The sequence below is a fragment of the Zalophus californianus genome, chromosome 8 (assembly GCF_009762305.2).
Source record: "Zalophus californianus isolate mZalCal1 chromosome 8, mZalCal1.pri.v2, whole genome shotgun sequence".
NCBI classification, from domain to species: Eukaryota; Metazoa; Chordata; class Mammalia; order Carnivora; family Otariidae; genus Zalophus; species Zalophus californianus.
In genome coordinates this window covers 66,305,412-66,326,183 of record NC_045602.1, presented here as the reverse complement: position 1 = coordinate 66,326,183, position 20,772 = coordinate 66,305,412, and the positions used below count along the sequence as shown (strand labels likewise).

Sequence of the window (20,772 nt, the reverse complement as noted above, 5' to 3'; positions counted from 1 at the left end):
GCCCATCTCCAGAGGTTTTTATTTTCACATTAAGAAAAAGAAAAAATTAGAAACTTATAGCTCTACAAGTATCTAGTGCCAATACCCAATTTTTTGTATGGATTGGATTACCGTGCAATCCCAATTTTGGGTATGAGGTAAGTGCATGATCGCAACACAGGTGGATCACGAAGATATCTTTTTCATAACTTGTAGATAGGATCTATAATATCTCCAAATGTAGCATGTGGTCTGTTAATAAGATCCAAATGAGCTGACCAGCCATTGGTCTCCCAAGTTTCACATGATTGGGCCATGGTTCCTAGCTGATTTTGAAATGTCTCCTGTTTGACACACTTGTCCCCATCTCCTCCTCCCATCACTGCTTAGATTAACCATCTGCATGGGGAATGGGAATAATGGCGATTTTTATTTGATATATTTAGTTGGAACATGCATTCAGACAAAAACCTAACTCTGTAATGAAAAATACAAAATAAATACCAAGTGAAGTATTTTTATGGAAATTGGCATATAAATATTCAGTAACTTCTGTTCTTCTGAATGGGTACTCAGGTTAGCTCAGGGGTTGTGTTCTCACGGCACCTGAGTCAGCAGTCTGTATTTGTTCAAGGTCCTTGATTAACAAGTGCTGAGGCTTGCAGCTTTTGGCTGGCTGTCCAGGGATGAAGGAAAGAATGTGGGAATTGACTCTTTCTGTTTCTATCTTTATAACATATTTACCACCTTTCACTTGAAGAAAGAGAGGTTCAACCCCTTCCCCCTGCCTTCTCACCTCAGAAGCTGCATAACTTATGACCAGCAATCAGAATCCCACACTGAGCTAAAGTGTGTCTCCCCTTCCTCAGCCAGGCCCTCGGCTTGCTGTCCCCTCTCCTGTCCGTCTCAGACTGGGAGGGTCGTCTTTCCCTTTAGGAAAATGTCTGAGGTAGAAGAGTTCGTTTTTAACACCTAAACTGTATTGTCTTAGCACCAGTTTAATGTAGTTTACTTATGAACTGTGGATAAGTGTAGAAATGATGACATTTATAGTTCTAGTCATCTCTTGATTAGATGTATGTAGTCTAGATGTTCAGCTCTTTGACCTGGCTCTGTAACATACCCAATCGTGTTGTAAGAAAAAGTTTCAAGAAACAAACCTTTTTATAGACTTTTATCAAGCAAGCCTTGTGTCTTAATTAAATACTGTTTGTTTTCCAGAGAGGGGGTCTGTAATATAATTAGAAAATCACTTTTAAATTTGAATATCATCTTTAGTGTTTTTGTCCTAAATGATAAAGAATTACAAGGTTGAGCTACTGTCAGGGGAAATATTTTGTACCCATATATATTTTTTCATTTCCCTATCATCCAATAGTAGGTAAATGTCAATATATCTTTTTTTCTGTTTTCTTCCCAGTTTTGTTGAGAAATAATTGACCTCACTGTATAAATGTAAGGCCTACAGCGTTATGGTTTGATTGTCATATATTGTGAAATATATCGCCGCAGTAGCTTCATCTAGCCTCTTTCCTCTCATAGAAATACAATACAAAAGAAGGAAATAAACCTTGTCTTTGAGAGGAGAACTCTGAAGATTTACTCTCTGTCCTGTATACCACCCAGCTGTGTTTACAGTCCTCAGGCTCTCCATTACATCCCTAGTACGTACTTACCTTAAAACTGGAAGTTTGTGCCTTTGACCACTTTCCTCCAGTTCTCCTCAGCTTTCCCTTCCACCTCTGGTAACCATAAGTTTGTCTCTTTTTCTGCAAGTTTGGTTGTTTGTTTTAGATTCCATATATAAATGACAGCATATGGCAAATGGCTGGAATTCCTCTGTTTTTAATGGCTAATATTCTACTCTTTATTATACCACATCTTCTTTATCTTCATCCCTTGAGGGACACTTAGGTTATTTCCGTGTCTTGGCTATTGTAGGTAATGGTGCTGCACACATTGGGGTCCAAATATCTTTTCAAGTTAGTGTTTTTGTTTCCTTTAGATACATTTCCAAGATGTGGGATTACTGGATCATCTGGTAGTTGTATTTTTAATTTTTTGAGGAGCCTCCATACTGTCTTCCACAGTGGTTACACCAGCTTGCATCCCACCAACAGGGCACATGGGTTCCCTTTCTCCACATCCACTATCTATCTTGTCTTCATGATGATGGCCGAACAGGTGTGAGATGGTATCTCATTGTGGTTTTAATTTGCATTTCCCTCATGCTAATGATGTTCATCTTTTCATGTACCTATTGGCCTGTCCTATATCTTTTTTGAAGAAATGTCTCTTGAGGCCTTTAGCCCATTTTTTTAAGGTTTTTGTTTTTTTCCTTTGTTACTGGATTGTATATATTGGATATTAACCCCTTATCAGATACATGGTTTGCAAGTATTTTTCCCATTCCATAGGTTGTCTTTTCACTTTTTTGGTGGTTTGTGGGTTTTTTTGCTGCACAGAAGCTTTTTAGTTTGATGCAATCCCACTTGTTTATTTTTTTTGTTGCTTGAGCTTTTGGTGTCATATCCAAAAAATCATCACCAAGACCCATGTCAAGGAGTTTTGTTGCTATGTTTTCTTCTAAGAGTTTCCAGGTTCCATGTTTTACTTTCAAGTCTTTAATCCATTGAGTTAATTTTTGAGAGTGGAATCAGATATGGGTCCAGTTTCTTTCTTCTGCATGTGAATATCCAATGAGTCCAGAACCATTTATTGAAGAGACTGTCTTTTTTCCATTGAGTATTCTTGGCTCCTTTATCAAATATTAGGTTGACCATGTATGCTTGGGTTTATTCCCAGGCTCTTGATTCCGTTCCATTGGTCTATTTGTTTTATGCTGGTACCATACTGTTTTAATGACTGTAGCTTTATAGTATACCTTGAAATCAGGGAGTGTGATACCTCCTGCTTTGTTCTTCTTTCTTAGGATTTCTGTAGTTATGAGGGGTCTTTTGTGGTTCCATACAAATTGTAGGAGTGGTTTTTTTCTACTTCTGTAAAAAATGCCATTGGGATCTTAAATAGGGCTTGCATTTAATCTATAGATGGATTTTGGTAGTATTGACATTTTAACAATATTAATTCTTCCAATCCGTGAACATGGGATACCTTCCCATTTCTTTCTATCTTCTTCAGTTTCTTTCATCAAGATCTTACAGTTATCAGCATAGAGATTTTCACCTCTTTAGTTGAAATAATTCCTAAGTACTTTATTAGTTTTGATGCTCTTATAAATGGGATCAATTTCTTTACATCTTTTTTCAGAAAATTTGTTGTTAACATATAGAAATGCTACTGACTTTTTGTATGTAATTTTATATCCTGCAACTTTACTAAATTCATTGGTTAACTCTAATAGTTTTTGGGTGGAGTCTTTAGTATTTTCTATATATAAAATCATGTCATCTGCAAATAGAAACAGTTTTACTTCTTCCTTTCCAATTCCGATACCTTTTTATTTCTCTTTCTTGCTTGATTGTTTCACCCTAGGACTTTCAGTACTATGGTGAATAGGAGTGGTGAGAATTGTCACCCTTGTCTTCTTCCTGATCTCAGAGGAAAAGCTTTCAACCCTTCACCACTGAGCATGATGTTAGATGTGAGCTTGTTTTATATGACCTTTATCATGTTGCGATATGTTCCTTCTATGCCTAATTTGTTAAGAGTTTTTCTCATGATTGGATGTTGAATTTTGTCAAATGCTTTTTTTGCATCTATTGAGATGATCATAGGATTCTTTTCTTTCATTCTATTGTGATGTATCACAGTGACAGTCTGCGTATTTTGAACCATTCCTGCATCCCCAGAATAAATCCCCCTTGATTATGGTGAATGATCTTTTCAATGTGCTGCTAAATAAGGTTTGCTGGTATTTTACTGAGAATTTTGGCATCTATAATCATTAGGGATATTGGCCCGTTATTTTCTAGTAGTGTCCTTTTCCAGTTTGGTATCAAGATAATATCAACCTTGTAAAATGAGTTTGGGAGTGCTCCCTCCTTTTTTATTTTTTATTTTTTGGAAGAATTGGGGTTAATTCTTCTTCAAATGTTTGGTAAATTTCACTAGTAAAGCTACTTCATTTTGGGGTCGTCTTAGTTGGAGTAATTCACATATTATAAAGTAGAAATCTTCCCAGTTAAAATTTTTAATTTGAAATCATTCTCCATTTTTGGCCATTTTTTATAGCAAAGGTTAGTTAATGACAGAGTTTTATATCAACTGTGTCATTACCATTACCTCCAACATTTGAAACCATTGTTATCTGTAAATTCCCCTTGTTTTTTTATTCTGGAGTCTCTAGCTTTTACAAAAAGAGTTGAATCAGTGAAAGTCAAAGCAACACTCAGTTCCCTCGGGGCTTCCTTTTACATCTAAACCTCAATAGGTGTGCAGTGTTTATCTGGAAAGTGGCTGGCTGCATTCTGGCAAGGGCCTGCGGGAGTCCTTGGCATTAATCCCACTCCGACAGCAATCTGCTTGGTCATCACAATAGGACAGTGATGTCAATGATGGAAAGATGACCGTACAGAAGTGAGAGATGTAAAGTTTCTTTAATTTTGGAGTATTGGAAAGCTGTAAGCATAGTTACCTAAGGCAGGAACTAACAGGATTTCCTTAGCCTGTGTTAAGGCTTCACAAGTCCCCAGAGTATGCCAATGAAACAGACAGCTGTACTTAGGAGAACTTTTTCCAAATAGAAGAGCCTCCTCTTACTGTTCTCCTGAGGTTTTGTTTTATACCTTTTAATATTCTGCCTCCTCCCCAAACACATACCCAAGTGTTTAGGATGGTCTGACTACATGCCGGCAAGCTCAGAAGCTATAACCACTCCAAAACAATTCTCACACACTGCAACATGTTTACATGAGATTAGGGAAACTGACTTTGGCTTGACCAGACTCTTGCCTCAGCATGCCCTGGTTTCAGGTTTTGTGAGGTTATCTCCAACACAGTGGGACAGGGTCCTTGGTCATCCTTCTGCTCAACCTGTGGTGCTTGTCAAGATCTTCTTTGTTTGTCCTTATTTTTTGCCAAGTCTGAGATTGGCTTCACGGAGGATGACCTTTTTGGGCTTTGCTCTATTATCCCACTCCTGTTGTTGGAGGCCTTAAGAGGTGAGCAATCACAGGCCTTTGTTGTTGGCCAGATTTGGGGATTCTCATAAAGCCCCTCTCCTGCAGCTAGGATGTCAACTCTGTGAAAGCAAAATTTCTGATACAGTGCCTTTTCTCAGAATTTGATAACAGTGCCAGCACTCAGTAAATGATGGTTGATTGAGTGAATAAACTCCTTAACAATTTAGCAAGGTTTAGGTTCATTTCTAGTCACTGATATCCACGGGCTAGATATCAAAGTCTGAGATCTTGTTGGCATCTTCTCTTTATATCCGTAATCCATTTTGGAAATTTTTCCTCTAAGAATTTGGCACCCCTGGCCATTTTTCCAGCTCTCAGTCTAGTCTACCCCTGGCTTCTGCCCTTAGGCAATTCCAAACAACTGTCCTTACTCCTAGTCTCTGTGGCATTGAGACTAACTATCCCCCTTTTCTGGCAAGGAGTGTGTGACATGGGTGATCCAGGGGACCAGGCACCTCCTCTGCTCATTCATATGTGCTGTGAGCTTCCTTTCATTGTGGATGGATGAATGGTGCCTTCAGTAGTCCCCACACACAGGGACTTGTCCCCGGGCACCAGTGGCCCCCTGAACTACTCACCCACATTTGACTGACCCCAGCTGTCAACATCACAGTATCCCTTAGTAACCCCCACTTGGACCTACAGGTAAATCAGGATCCTGAAGGGTGATCCTCTCCTTCACATCTTAGTAAGTGTTCCACTATGAAGAGGGCAGTTTGGGCACCCCGCAACATGTATGAGGGAGGTGTTTGTCCTGAGTGGAATCTCTTTCCCAGTCCTCCATGGTGTGTGAAATTATGTCACCCTCCATCCATCTCAGCTCCCCAGTGTGAGGAGATGCTGGGGTGGCATTGCCAGAATTATTCTTAGCAGGGGATTATAAAGGAGGAATCTGTGAATACTCCTACATTAATATTTTAGTCCCTCTAGTACATTTTTAACCATCAGTCTATGCCATATGTTCCTCGGGAAACCAAGACGCTTTTACCAATCCACAATTAGAAGCAGATTCTGAGCCTTTTATAAATGCTGGTTTCCTCATCTCTGAAAGGTCGGGTCCCAGCACCAAATGACCTCAAGACTGCACTCTAGCACTAGGGTTTTGCAAACCTTTTCCTAAGTTGTACTTACAGCTGAATGGGGAAGGCCCTAAAATTGACCTACTTTATCATATCCCTTCTGAATTGGTTTATACAGATTCCTGAACGTAAGCAAAAAGAAAATCTTATAAAGAAAACGATACACCATGGGTTTATAAAGAAACACTAAAGGAATTTTGTTTTTGTTTCAGCCCCAAATTAATAGCCACCTTTAATCCTTGGATCCTGAATATTTTGGTCCATGGTATCAAGATACTTAAAGTTCCACTGGATTGTCAGCTTTGTCTGTGAGTCTCTTAGTGCCTCACGGGTCAGCGCCGTATTGTCCTGGTTCTCTCCGTGTGCCTAATGCAGTGCTGTGCTCACAGTACGTGGTAAACAAGTGTTTGTCGAATGAGTAGATGAATGGATGGATTTACTTAGCCTGCTTCTCTTAATATTTAAATATATTCATCTGTCCGCACAAAGGTCTACAAATCCCTTCTTGGTCAGCAACCAGATTTACCTTCATTTTGTTAGCATCCATGGGTGGTCTCATCTTTGTGGGGCACAGTGTGACCCACGTGGGACGGCTCTCTCAGGTTAAACAATTTTATCTTCGTACCGTCTGTCTGTTAGGAATTAAATGTCTGTTTGGTTTAAATCTATTTAAATAACCCAAGGCAAAAAGAACGGAAAAGACAAGTCGGTGTTATTGTAGCCATCACACCTGTTTTACATCCAAAGCTTCTCTGTCAGTGAATTTACAGTGAAACAAAAAACATGCTCACAAGTGGCAAAGTGTAAAAATATTGCAAAAGTTAGCTGGATTTCCCTGAATTGAAAGAAACCGCCATCTCTAGGTAATCCCAAATTTTTCTTCTAACCTTTTCTGCTATGTTCAGGGAGAGAAACCTGCCCCCCAGTTTTTGTTTTGTTTTGTTTTGTTTTAATGCTGTATTTAATCAGTCACTGCCCATTTCAAGTTTGCCTGAGGCATGATGAACTTGGCGAATCAGGACAGTGCTCCCCTCCATGGGGAAATAAACGAATAAACAGCCTGGCACTTCCCCTTTCCTCACTCCCCTGGCCTCACAGAGGCCCTTTGTCATCACTGATCAGTAGCTGCTTTGTGAGCTCAGATTGTAAGAGCTGCTAAGAACTGACAGTCTTGCTAACAGGTGCTTCTGAATTCACCCTCAAAGTTACCATTTTGAGATCTGTCAAACCCCCTACATCCTATCTTGAAGCTTGGTCTGATAAATGGGAAGGAGCCTGAATTCTCTATTTCCATCCCATTTGTGATGATTGACCTTAAAGAGCCTAAGAGTTCGTTCTTAGGAGACATGCCATTGCCTGTCTGTTGCGTGTAAGCCAGGCTCAAACCTCACTCGGGGGCAGCAATTGCACGTGTGCAGGGCACACAGGCCAAGGAGTGTCCCTGCTCTTCCAGAGCATTTCTCTCTAGGCTGAGTTGTTCTTTATTCCACCCCTTAGTTCTGTCGAGTTCTGCACTCCCGGCTGGTCTGAGTAGGTAGAAGCTGGGAGGATGTGAAGTTACGGTATCTATTAAACTCTCAAAATGCTGAAATTAACCATTTCAAACGCCTGTTGTTTGCCTATGTAACTCTGAATAGTTGGGTTTTTTAAGGGAATTTAATGGTACCTTCATAAATGATTTCCCTTATTCACTTCTTTTGATTTTATGTATTGTTTGAAGCAAAATAATGACTTCACTATAACTGGTAATTTTAGGAATCAAACCTGCCATTCATTAGAGCCTAGTTTGTTCACTTTTTATCGTAAAAAAATGTGCCAGGGCTTGAAAATGCAGAGGTAGAGTGATTTTTTTTTTTTTAAAGATTAATACACCCAGGAAATCATACTCTTACAGTGTAAACAGTTGACTCAAACTGCTGGCTCATGGAGGTAACAAACACATCACACACTGGTGAGCGATTTTCTGTTCAGAGGGAGCGTCTCTTACAGAACAGTGGCAGGGTTGGGTGCAGTTGTTTCTCTCAAGTCTCTGAACATGTCTCAGATCTCCATTTGGCGGGAATGGGCGCTACCGGGGTTGTTACCCTCCCTTTTTCTCCTATTGTGTGGTTGTAATGTGGTAACCGGGGAGGTGTTTGGAGAAGCAGTTGTTGGAGTGCATGATTCGTGCCCCTTGAAACAATGTCCTTGGCTGTAAGGTGTGGGGGATCGGGTGTTCTGTGGGTGTTTGGAAAGCATATTGGCTCGCTCTTTGGCCAGCCCCACCCCGCTCCTTTGAAGTTCCCATCATGCTCTGCCGTCTTTTCCCCTTTCCTGTCCTTGTCAGTTATCAACTTCCTGTCTCTGAGGAGTTTCGCTGACGGTCAACCAACTGACCACCAGCTCCTGCCAGCCAGGGGTTATATCATCACCAGTAGCTCCCTTCTCCATCAGTGTCTTCAACTTCTCTCCTCTAGATTTCTCATTCCCAGTAATCTTGATCTTAATCCTCATTAAACCATCCTAGATACCTTGATACTTCCATTTTTTTCTAGATTCATCAACTCCTCCTGGCCTTGTTTTGTCTGCCTGAATGCCACTTTCCCAGTCTTCTTGGCTCTTCACCCCTGTATTTCCCCTACAGCACATACCTCCATTCTTCTGACTAGAAAATCGCACTAGTGCAGACTGTCCTCACCAGAGTCCACGTTGCCAGGGACACTGAGGCCCTCCACTGCTCCTTCGTGTTCATTCTTGTCTTTGGTTGGCTCCCTCTGCCAGCCACTCCACAGTGAAAGACAGTTCTGGCCTTTCCTCATCCTCCTGCCCAAACCCTACACCCTCCACTCTTGGCTTTTCTACCCTACTTCATGGAGAAAACAGAAGCTATTGGGCATGAACTCCATCTTGGCACTTCTTTATCGCTCCTCTGTTTTGCTTCCCATCCTTTACCCCATGTAAACCATTCACTTCCTTTCTTCTCAGAAGGATGAAGTCCCTCCTCCTCTTCAAGGCTGGTCCCTCAGCTGGTGCTTGGACCTCAGCCTGCCAGCCTCCTTGCTCCCTGATCATTGCCTTTCTCTCCTATATCTCTTATGCCACTCCCCCCCAAACTGGATCCTTGTCCTCAGCCAAGAAATGCATTCTAGTCTTTCCCATCCCCACCAAACTCTACTCGGGAAATAAGTAAATCTTCCCACTGATCCTATACACTTGCACACATATTCCCGCCCTTACCTTCCTTCCCCTTCCTTCTTCTCATCCAGGCTTTACCAAATCTCTCCTTCACTGTCTAGCCCATTCCATCAGTCAGTCTTCTGTCCCTGCCATCCTACAGACATGGTGACTTTCAGATTCCCAAATCCTCTTTGTCTTATTAAAAGGAAGAACATGCTTCTTCTAGAGTAGCATTGTGTGGTAGAAATACAATGCAAGCCACATAGGTGATTTTTCTAGTAATCGCATTTAAAAAGTTAAAAGAGATGGTGAAATTAATTTTAATAATGTATTTTATTTAACCTGATATATTAAAAATATTATTTCCACACATAATCATTGTGAAAATTATTAATGAGTCATTTTATTTTCTTTTTTAAAAACTATTTTTACTAGGTCTTCAGAATTGGTGTTTATATTACTGTTACAGCACGTCTTAATTTGGGCGAGCCGCATGTGGCCAGTGGATACCATGTAGGATGGTGAAGTTATATCCATTTTTCTCTCACTTATTTTTTAGGAACCATCTTTCCTGGCCCTCCTCCTACCTCTTCAGTCATTTCTTCTCAGTGTCCCATGTCTGCCCCCTCTTCTAGCCATTCACATGCTGTTGGTCCTCAGGCTTCCAACTCTCTTCCTGATATTCTCATATATTCCCCCCATTGGCTGATGATTCTCTGAGTCCCACCTCTCAGCTGAGCTTCCAGCCCACAGACGTCCAAAGTTTAACATGCCACAAGGGAGCTCATCATCTTTTGTCATGACTCTTCTCTTCCTGTCTCAGTCATTGGTACCACCATCCACCAGGTGCCCAGGCAGAAAACTGGTATTCCACTTGAAATTGCTCTTCCTCCTTCAATGCCTACAACAAGCAATTACAAAGTTCTTGAAGTCTACTTTGCCAGTATTTCCTTAAAGATTCCCTTGTTTCCTTCTCTACAACCATGGCTTTAGTCAAGATCTTCATCATCCTTCCCTTGGATTGCTGGAGTGGCCTCTTCAATAGTCTGCCCACCTTATTCATAGTTCCTCCTTTCTATTCTTTATGCCCTCAGTTTTTCACCCAAATAAATTGATATTCACCTGAAATGGCCAAGTCTGGGATTATATCCCCATTTTTGTAAAGATAAAAAAGGGGGAGATGGGCTGTATTATAGGCTTCAGTCCAAAGCATTTAGAAGTTGGCAGGCTTCCCTCAGGGCATCCCATAATTCTCCTGTCTGACTCTCTCCCTTCTACTCCAGTTCACCACTGAGCAGTTCTACAGGTGGTTCTGGAAGACATAGGAATACATTTAACAGAATCCAGCTCCTTTTGTTTTGATAATGGAGATCTCCCATGGCTTTGTAGAATTGTCCTCAACCTGAATTTATCTGAGCACAATGGTTCTTAATCTCTCTCTCTCAAATCACATACATCTTCGAAAATTTGCTAAAGACATGCCTCATTTCCCCCAGGAAAGTGCACAGGTGCAAACACAATTTAGCATAAGTACCTGAAGCCCACCCACGGGCTGATAGGTCTCGTTGGAGGACAATACTGAAACAGTGCTCAGATCATCTGCTGGTTCCCGCAAAAAAGAATCAAAAGTAGCTTGGTTTCCCAAGACATTTCGAAGACTCTTAGACCATTTTATGCCACATTTTGGAATCTGAAGAAAGCTATGTTTCCTCCAAGGACCCTTTGAACATTGTCTGACTAACAACACTAAAAACAATTCCAAACTTTCATTTCTTGGCTAAATGTAGCTGATTTTCTCCACACCCACACCCCTCTCTTATAGAAGCTGTTTGCAACAACTTTGTTTCTTACCGGCTTTCTGAGCCTCACTCCCCAGTTGGCTGTCATGTTGCGCTCATCTGGGGGTGTGACTGATTTTCCTCCCGTCTTCCATCATTTCAGATGCTTCCCTAAGAGACTTGGCTCTGAGCCCTCTCCTGTGCGTCTCAGGTCATCATGTGCTCTGCCCCACCAGCACCCTGGGGAGGGGGCAAAGAGGGGTGAACACTGGGCCCTGGCCACCTCTGGGGGGCTCTCTGTGGGGTGAGAGCTCGTGTTGGGAAGACCACACAAGTCTTCAAGTGAGCCTAAGCTTTCTCTTCAGCAGCCCAGCTGCCAGACGACAGGATGGCAGCACCAACTGACCTCGTGGTCCTTCCCTGCCCAAGAATGTGCCATTTCCACAGAGGCCATGGGGCTGTGCAGTAGGGACTACCCACCGGCAAGGGTGGATGTTGCAGCCTGCGCCCCCCAGTGCCACACAAGAACACTGCCACCTCGTTACTTAACACCCAGTCACAAGCCCGAGGCCACAGGCCTCCCCTTGGCTTTTTGCCTCTGCTCTGTCTTCATTGGCAAGGCTTCTCTTCTACTCTCTCAGAGCTCAAGCCTGTCCGTAGTCCTCTCTCCTGATTATCCAGTTCGTTTGCTCTTTTGCCAGGCTCCCTCAAGTTTCTTGCCCAGTGGAAACTCTCTTCTTTGTTTCCCTGAGTGACTTCAAAGTTCCACTTGCCTCCAGAGGCCCCTTCCACCCCTCTGGGATCCCGCCCCGCCCCCGCCCCCCAGGCTCTTCACCTTCCCATGTCTCTGTGCTAATCCCCACTGCGCTCACTCCCTTCCTGGCTCTCCTGTCCTGAGTACCAGCTGGGACAGCCAGCTATAAAGAGTTTATTGGACTGAAAAGTGAGTGAATGTTCTCATGCACCCTACTCTTTCCCACCTCAGCAAAGCTTTTCAGAGTCACATTTCCAATGGAATCTGAATCTGGAAGGATTTAGATCTGCTGAAAAATGCCAAACCTCCAGCCTTTGGCTGTGTTTGAGATTTTTGGCAGTTCCTCCCACGTCTGATGTTACGAACACTGTTTATAGATGCCTGGAAAGAAGCCTTTAATGCTTGTATTGTGTTTTAACTTGCTTTCCTTTGGAGGCAGGGAATTGTCAAGTAAGTATTCACAGCACTCTGGAAAAGCCCAGGTGTTCGATGAGCATCCAGTACTAAGCGTTCATGCAGAATCCACAACCGCCAAGGGTCTATACTTACAATCCGCTGAATTTGCCACCATGCAGGTTTCTTCCTTTTGCCCCTCTCATCTTCAGTTTTGAAGCAATACAGCTATAAACATATGCTTGTGAAATAAGAAAGAAACATTCTGAGATTGCTTTACTTTTCAGTTTTTAACTGAAAATCGAGGTGAAAAAAAGCATCGGATTGCCTCTATGTGTATATATATACAATCTCGTGTATATATAAATACGCAGTGTCTGTGCTTGTATGCGTACTTCGTATACACTGTATAATATGGAGCATATTATACAGCCTGTGTGTACCCCGAAAATGAGCCCTGTGTTTAATCTCGAATTCTGCCTCTGAACCACGCTGTAGCCCCAGTGTCCTCCTGCCCCCATCTCAGACCTCGGCTTGCTTTTGTCACACACTTGAACATTCTTAGGTGAAAGAAGAAACCCACGGATTTCATTTGAAAGTCCCACTAAAACAGAAGAAAGAGCAGATGTCCTGGGAAGTGATAATTAATGTGAAGGAAGTGTCTAATTGCGAGGACTGGCATGCCCCCAACCTCCCGGTTTTGCTCAATTTGGCAGCAAATGACATCAGCCGGGGGTGTCGTTTTGCAGAGATGTGCTCACTCCCTATTCTTCAGCGCAGATAATAATACCATTTGGTCCAATTATCACTTATGATTACATAACCTGTTTGGATTGAAGAGTTTCTCAGAAAATAAAGGTAACTTGTTTTTGCCCCAGCACAAAAACGCAAGCCATTCCAGCAGGCAAGCTGCCCGACCAAGAAACACTGGGAATTCTTAGGCTAAATTATGAGTCGAACTTGAGTCGGAAACAAAGCGCCCATTGTGCGTAACTGCCAGCGACATCCAGGAGGATGTGATTGTTTCTCTGACCACAGGTTTTTCCCCAGCACACTCTCACATAAGCCGAGTCCCCAGGCGCATTCACAAAGTCGCCGAGAGCGTGCGGGAAGCATTGACAAGGCTTCCTTTTTTCTCCCTATTCTGTAGGCGCTTTAGTGCAGAGTTTGCCCAGAGACGCCAGGGTATGAGCTTTCTGAATTCGTAGACTGGTGCACTCTTTCATTTCTGTTTTAGTTCTTTGCTGGCATGCCCGGGAAGCATGGTTTGTGCCACACAGGAATGTCTGTTCACTTGGATAATGCTTGTGCATGAATGAGGTGGTTGCTAATGTGGCTCTGAACTGTACTAAGTTTCTCACTTGGCTTTGTTTGCTGCTTACAAGGGGATCAAGGTAATCCTTTCTCTTTGCATAGCCCAAGAGCAGTCACTGGTGGATTTGGAACCTGCAGCGGGAGCTGGGACAGGTCTCTCCCCACTCATCCCCCATGTCCTCAACTCAGGGAAGTCCGATTTAAGGGAACCCCACGTTACAAAAAATTGGCCTACTGGTGTAAGAGTGGAGAGCTTACCCATCATACAGTCTCTTAGCTAAATTTGGAGGCCCAGAGCCAAAATTGAGCAGGGAAAGGCAAACTTTGGGATGATGGTAGCAGTTTAAGGTAAACCATAACCCCAAGGTGTAGGGCCAAGTGGGCATTCTTTCTGCCTTCTCTCCCTATACTTCCCACTTGCCCTTTTGTGTATCGAGAATGACCTGGGCACTTGGCCATCTGGGCCCGTTCCCACACCTGACTTGTAAGTCCCACTTCACACCATGCCACGATATTTGACCACCTAATTCTGAACAACGTAGGCGCATTCCTGCCTGGAAAATGGCCGGTGGTTTCAGAAAGCATAGCCTCTTCCTTCTCATTCTTAGGCTCCTCTTTGGTTTGAAAATCAGCCCCTCTGGCTCCTGTGTTCTTCCTGGCTCCCAGGAGGTAGAGAGCCTGATCCCTGACTACGATGCTTTAGTTGTGGCGTAGCCCACCCCAGTGCATCTAAATCTACTCCCCCATCATCTGGGACCCCTAATGTCAGAATCTACCCTTTCTGGGGGAGCAAAGGAGGAAGCAGGACAGACAAACCCAGGTGGAGGGTCTGCTGCGTGGGGGGAGGGGAGAGGGGACCCTGGCACTGGCCTTAGCTGAGCACACTGGACCAGCAACCTTGCTGCCTTTTGTTCAACACTATGTTTTGGGTTGTTTTTTTGTTTGTTTGTTTTGTTTTGTTTTGTTTTTGGTCCCTCTCTGTTCCAGACCGCCCGTTAGCAGAGCAGCTCCCCAGCCTGAGAAACTCCAGAAGAACAATATCACCAAAAAAAAGAAACTGGTTGAGGTGAGGAGGTTAAACTATTTTGTTTTTAATCTGATATCAGTGTTCTAAGACCTGCCTGGTGGACATCACCATCTGCGTGTCCCATAGGTACCTTCTAGTAAACCTGAATGGACCTGCTGGATCTCTTTTGTCCTCTCTCCCTCCTACATAGCGTTGTGGCCCCAAACCCAGGGAATCACAACCATTGGGTCATGTTCCTTCAGCCCTGTCACCGGGTCTTGTCAGTACTAACTTGCAAATGTCCTATGTCCTTCGAACCTGACTCCTTTCCCCCAGACCTAGTCCCCTCAGGGGAAAAGAGGGGAGACACAGGGGGGAGCGCGAGTTTATTCACTGTCTCTAATGTTGTGGGAGCTCTCACGGTGAGCCGGGGACTGTGTACGTACTTCCCAAGATGTATTTCATGCACCTCTCATACCTGTGAGGAGGGTAGTACTATTGTTTCCATTTTACAGATAAAGACACCAGCTTCCAGAAGTTAAGTGGCTGATTAGGTCCCATGCTCAAGTTCTCCAAGCCAGGGAGTAGAGAGAGATTTGAACTCGGTTGTTCCTACTTAAGGATTGCCGCTCTGTGGGCCTGTTCTTCTGTTCTTCTCTAAGAGAGGCCTCCTAGCTGTTGTTTCTGCCTTCAGAGTCCCCTGCCTCTCTGACACATCTTGCTGCCCACAGAGTTCGAGCTCTAAAATACAACTCTTGAAGTTTCACCACAGCTTTAAGACCTGGGAGATTCCCACCCTGCCTGGGGGATTCAAGTGCCTGGTTTCAAAACCTTAACCAGGAGCCACCTTCCAGCTTCAGCACCTGTGATTTGCCACCGCACGTCAAATCTCCAGTCCCCAAACCTATTACTTAATGTTCTCTGATGCTGGGGTGGGCCCTCAGGACCCTGTGTATTAGAAGGCATTGCCTCTTGCCTCCCCACACCCTGGTCTTTCCAAGGTCTTCTCTAGCGTCTTCTCTGTGCGATCTTCCCTGATTCTCCTCATCCTAAACCCTCCTACACTCCTTCACACACACCCCCCATCCACTGCCCTTGTCACACACGCTACCACCATTATTTCTCAGTCATCTGTCCCTCCTACCACACTGTGAACTCACTAAGGACAGAAGAATCCATCTTAAAATTTTTTTTTATTGGAAAAGGAGGACTAATTGAGGGTATTTATCATGGAACAGAGCACAGGTCAGAAGATGCGGCTGAGCTTTAGGAAAAGACAGGATCCAGAAGCTGAGAAGCCATCACAAACCAAGATGGTGCCTCTTTCTGCCCACCAGGGCCCTGTATGTCTGATGCATTCTTCTCTTTTTCTGCAGACTTCTTGAACTATTTTGGTAGATGATGGGTATGACCCAGCCCCTGAGTTTATATCTCCTCACTTAGTTAGACAGGCAAGCCTACCAGTGTCCTCAATTCTAAATTCCTGGGAGAAACCATCTGGCCCTGTTTGACTCAGTGTCCACTAGGATGAGGGGTCACATATTACACCTGCAGCTTCTGGGAGACATATGGGGGTGGGAGAAGGCGGAGATGAAAGGAAGAGAAGGGCTCTCTAGGCAAGAGAGATTTCAAAAAGCAAATTTATAAAAATGGGAAAGCTCATGATAAGTGGGCTAAATAGACAATTCAGCTTGACCGAGGGGTACAGGGCATGTGTAAGTAGGGGTAATTATGCCAGCTTAGGAGTTTGGGCTTTATCCCAAATGCAGTGAAAGTCAGTGAATGTTCTGGAGTAAGGAGGAGTTATGGTATTTTAAGACAATTTGATGTTTGCAACTGATGGGCTTTAGAGAGAGAAATCAGGGAACCTAGAAAAAGGGACCCATACCTTCTTAATCTTGTATCCCACCCACCAGCCCCGTGCCTGGCACAGAAGAGCTGCCAACGGTACATGTGTGTCAAATCACATTAATAACTGATCTGGTCTTAATCGGCCACTGCTCTTTGTCATGGAAGACAAGATGGGAAGAAGAGAAAGACTGTAAACCCAGAACAGTATCTTGTTGTTGAAAAAAAAAATGCAAATGATGTGGGAACTTTGTAGGGCAAGCACCAGGCAATAGAATGAGCATGCCATTTGCCTCGATATTCTGCCAGTCCCAGTGGCATCCGTGGGAATCAAAGCAAACCCCCGGGCGACCATTCGGCTCCCCCTAAAGAGTGCCTGCCCAGGTACGGACACAAAACTTCCAGGTGACCTCTGTAGGGCATCAAATCAGTAGGCCTGGACTCACCTGGAGAGCCTCGAAGCTTATCTAGCCTATTTAGAAAACTGCCTGTAATTCTGTATGTGAGCCTAGTCCCCCTAGCGTTTCAGGGAACTAAAGAAAGGGCTGCGTTTTCTCCTGAGCTAGCCAAGAAGCGAGACGCTTTGGGCTTGGGGTTGGCTGTTCAGCCGGCTGCGCGGTCCCTGTGAGGTGAGGGGCTGGCTGCCCCCAGAGCGCGGGCTCACGGCCCTGCTCCTGCTTCCTCTGAGGGCCACTGCCTCTGTGTGTGGGAATGTAGGAGCTGGCTCTCGACCACGTGTTTGGCTACAGGGGATTCGACTGTCGCAACAACCTGCATTACCTGAATGACGGCGCGGACATCATCTTCCACACGGCGGCGGCTGGCGTGCTGCAGAACCTGGCCACGGGTAACGCGGCCCCAGGGCCCCCTCTGAGGGCAGGCTCTGCTTCCCGTCCCGCCCCCCCCCCCCCCCGGGTGTGCCTTCCCCTCCTGAGACGCCCAGGAGCTGGCACCTTCTCGGCCTGTGGGAGCCGTTCCTCTCCATTCCAGCCTGGAATCACTTGGTCCTAGAAAGTGTGGAGGCCCACATTCAAAGGTCAAAGCCCTCTTCCTTTCTAACAACACCCTGCTGCCAGCCCTCGGAGGGAGGTGTCCACATTTCCATCAGCTGCTCAGAGGCTGGGGGGGGGGCGGGCAGGAGCTGGAAAGAGGGTGTGGGGAGTGGAGAAATTCCTTGCGGCCGGTTACCAAGAACGGAGCCCAGGGGAACTTTGCTCATTAATTTTTCACAGTGACCAATATTTTAGCAGCTCAGATTTTCAAGTTTGGCTTGCTTTGACTGGTTAGCCAGAAGAATGAGAACTCTTACAGCATAAGCAAATCACCCCAAATGTCCCTTCACTGTAGGATGACTCAAACAAAAAGTTGAAAAAGAAATACCGCAAGCTGAAAGAAGCGTTCAGAAATTAATTTGACACCCATATCTTTGCCACCAGATTTAAATGTGTTCACGTCTTGCCTTATTTGCTTCATATCTTAAAACAGACCCCCTTTCTTTTTTCAAATTTTTATGCTCCTTCCCAAGTCTGCACGCTTGTTTATGCATACATTTTTAGACCGTGAAGTCACTGAGCACATAATGATTTGCCTTTTTTGGAAAGAAGGGCCTTGAAATTTTCTATATGTTTTCTCTTTCGTGTAGCCACATATTAGCACTTTAGTAGCAACGTGCTATTTCTTTGTCTACCAGTGCCATCATCTACCTCTTAGTTCTTGGGCCTTTGAATGGGTTTACAGTGGCCACCTTGGAAGTCGGCAAGCCCATTTGTCATAGCCGATGATAACATATTTCTTGTCCTTTTTTCTACCTCCTGTGACATATGTTGAGTGAGGGCATGAGCGGGTGAAGACCTTACCTGTGCTGTCTAGGCACCCAAGTGGATTGGCGCTTTGAGAAATAAGGAGGATGTGAAAGAGAGTCCCTGATTACTTTCCTATTCCACAGCCCTCCCTTTCGGTTGAGTAAGTGGTGCCATTTTGCTCAGTTAGGTAGTATCTCCCTTATCATTTTGGACCTTTGGGAGCCTTGCACTTGGACTGAGCTCTGGACCGCCACGGGCAGCAGGGGCCAGCAAGTGCTAGAGAATAGACCCCAGCTCTTCTGCCCGTCCTGGAACAGAATCTGTAAATGTAAAAAAAAGGTCTCCCAGCTCCCCAGGCATGATTCTAAAATTGAGAACTTGGAGCCTTCACCGCTCAGTTTTACAAGGCTTTTGCAGATGCTACATAATAGTTCGGGGTTGCCCTGAGAGGTCTGCAGCCCCCCCGCCCCCACTCACCCTCCCGTGTCTGCCCCTAGGGAGCCAGAGCTTCTACCTCGAGCACACGGATGACATCCTCTGCCTCACGGTGAACCAGCACCCCAAGTACAGAAATGTGGTGGCCACCAGCCAGATAGGTAGGAGCGTCCCGCAGTCGCCGAGCTTTCCCCCAGCAGAGCAGGGACACTGCCTGATGGGCAATTATCCGGAAAGGGAGCGGGCGGGTTGCTGACATCTACCCTTTCTCGACATGGCTGTTATCTTTGGAGTCCCCAATATATCTGTGTCGTCTGGGTTGAAATATCCAGTGATTGGTGATTCTGAGGGATCATAAAGTCAGACCAGAGCCTGATATTCCCAATAAGTGGGTGCCCCAGCCCTGTGGGCTTGTGGGGGTAGTTTTTCAGACGCCAGGGGTCAGATAAAGAGCCCCACGTCTGTAGTCTGGGATTGTGCTTGGTGAGGGCAGCTTGCAGTCTGCGTGCCTGGCTCTTCTGCACCCTGGGGAACTGCCAAGGACAAATGTGAACTGATTCACATTTGTGAGAGGTTGTGTTGTGTTGTGTTTTTTTTTAACTTTGTCATTTCAAAGGCAGTCTTTACAAACATATCCACTGCTTGTGTTCCTTGAACCCATGTCCATTTCTAAGCTTAATTTGGAGCTTCCCGATGCTGCTGCTAAGTGCCTCGCTATTAGAAACGTGACTTATTTTAGCTGTTGTCTTCCCTTGACGCTTCCTCATTGCCATTGTCCACCCAACGCAGTTGGTATGACGGAGACCCCAGGTAAGGCTGCTCCATCCGTGAGTGGTTGGAATCTGCACAGCAAAGTCATGTCGCTGTGTCGCGTTTGCTGATTGTATCTGGCGAAACTGTGGATACAAATCACTGAGCTCACCAGTTTCCTTTGTATAAACCCCTCCACAAGTGCGTGTGCTGGACGTAAATGCCCCCTTGGCCTCCGGCTCTAAAAGCACGGCACATGTGTCTCATTGTCTCTCACCACTGGCCCTGTCGGGCTGGAGGTCTCTGAAGCCCAGTAACTGTAACACCCCAGAATGATGGTCTTAAAAAGACTTTGGGGTGAACCTAAGCGTGGCCTTGGCCACGCCACCCCCCCCCACCCCGTTCTCCGGCCTCAGTTCTGTGTCATGCCTCACACATTCAGGGACGACGCCTTCAATCCACATCTGGGACGCCATGACCAAACATACCCTCTCGATGCTGCGGTGCTTCCACTCGAAAGGGGTGAATTACATCAACTTCAGTGCCACTGGGAAGCTCCTGGTGTCGGTGGGAGTGGACCCTGAGCACACCATCACCGTCTGGCGTTGGCAGGAAGGTAAAAGGAGTTAGGCTGTCTGTTCCTCCGGGAGGCTTGCTTGTGCTGTGTGTGGGGCTCAAACCTCCATGGGCCCCACTCTGCAGCCCACCGTAGGCACTGCTGCTGGGTCCGGCAGAAGCCGGAGAATCCCGGAGAAACTGCCCACCAGACCCCTGGACCCCATGGCCAGGGCAGTCCCAGGCTGGTTGAATGAAGGTTCTGTGGGCACTCTCTGCTGGCAGCCTTCCTCCTCAGGCGGAAGACCATGGCCTCCTCCATTTCCATCCTAACTCCCTTCCCACCCAAATGTCCATGTCCTTGACATTCCTTCCATGACCTCCAGATCCCGCTGCCGCCTTGTCACCCTGGTTGCCTTATTACAGGAACTGGGGCAGGATTTTACCACCATGGGCTCAGAAACACTTTTTTTAAATTTTTTGTTTTTTGGCATTTTAACTTTTTCGAAATGGGGATTCATCTTATAATCAAGGTTTACATTTAACGTAACAGGATTTCTTTCTTGCCTTCCCCCAACACACTCACACACACACACACACACACACACTCACACACACACATACACACACAGGCTGCTACTAAATTTATGTTCATGTTAGAATCAAAGATGTGTAATCTTTTGAGTGTATTCTCAGGTTGGCAGAACAGATCCAATTAGGACGTTAATGAGGTCTGTCTCCAGCCGGGCAGCCTGTATCTGGGGCACACTGAGCCAGGC

At 45.1% G+C, this 20,772-nt stretch overlaps 1 protein-coding gene across 10 annotated transcripts in view; it reads left to right on the top strand.

Annotated features, from left to right (window-relative positions):
• The window catches only part of EML6 (EMAP like 6), a 272,181-nt gene that overhangs the window by 235,934 nt on the left and 15,475 nt on the right, over positions 1-20,772 (top strand). For 4 of the 10 annotated variants that reach the window (XM_027623736.2, XM_027623738.2, XM_027623733.2 and 1 more), the window contains 6 exons: positions 13,434-13,468; positions 13,669-13,677; positions 14,585-14,663; positions 17,201-17,298; positions 18,751-18,849; positions 19,881-20,054. In XM_027623736.2, the coding sequence (XP_027479537.1) occupies positions 13,434-13,468; positions 13,669-13,677; positions 14,585-14,663; positions 17,201-17,298; positions 18,751-18,849; positions 19,881-20,054 (494 nt within the window). Of the gene's footprint in view, positions 1-12,325; positions 13,154-13,433; positions 13,469-13,668; positions 13,678-14,584; positions 14,664-17,168; positions 17,299-18,750; positions 18,850-19,880; positions 20,055-20,772 lie in introns of those variants that run through there. The other 6 variants (XR_004820266.1, XM_027623734.2, XR_004820267.1 and 3 more) reach the window with 6 other exon arrangements.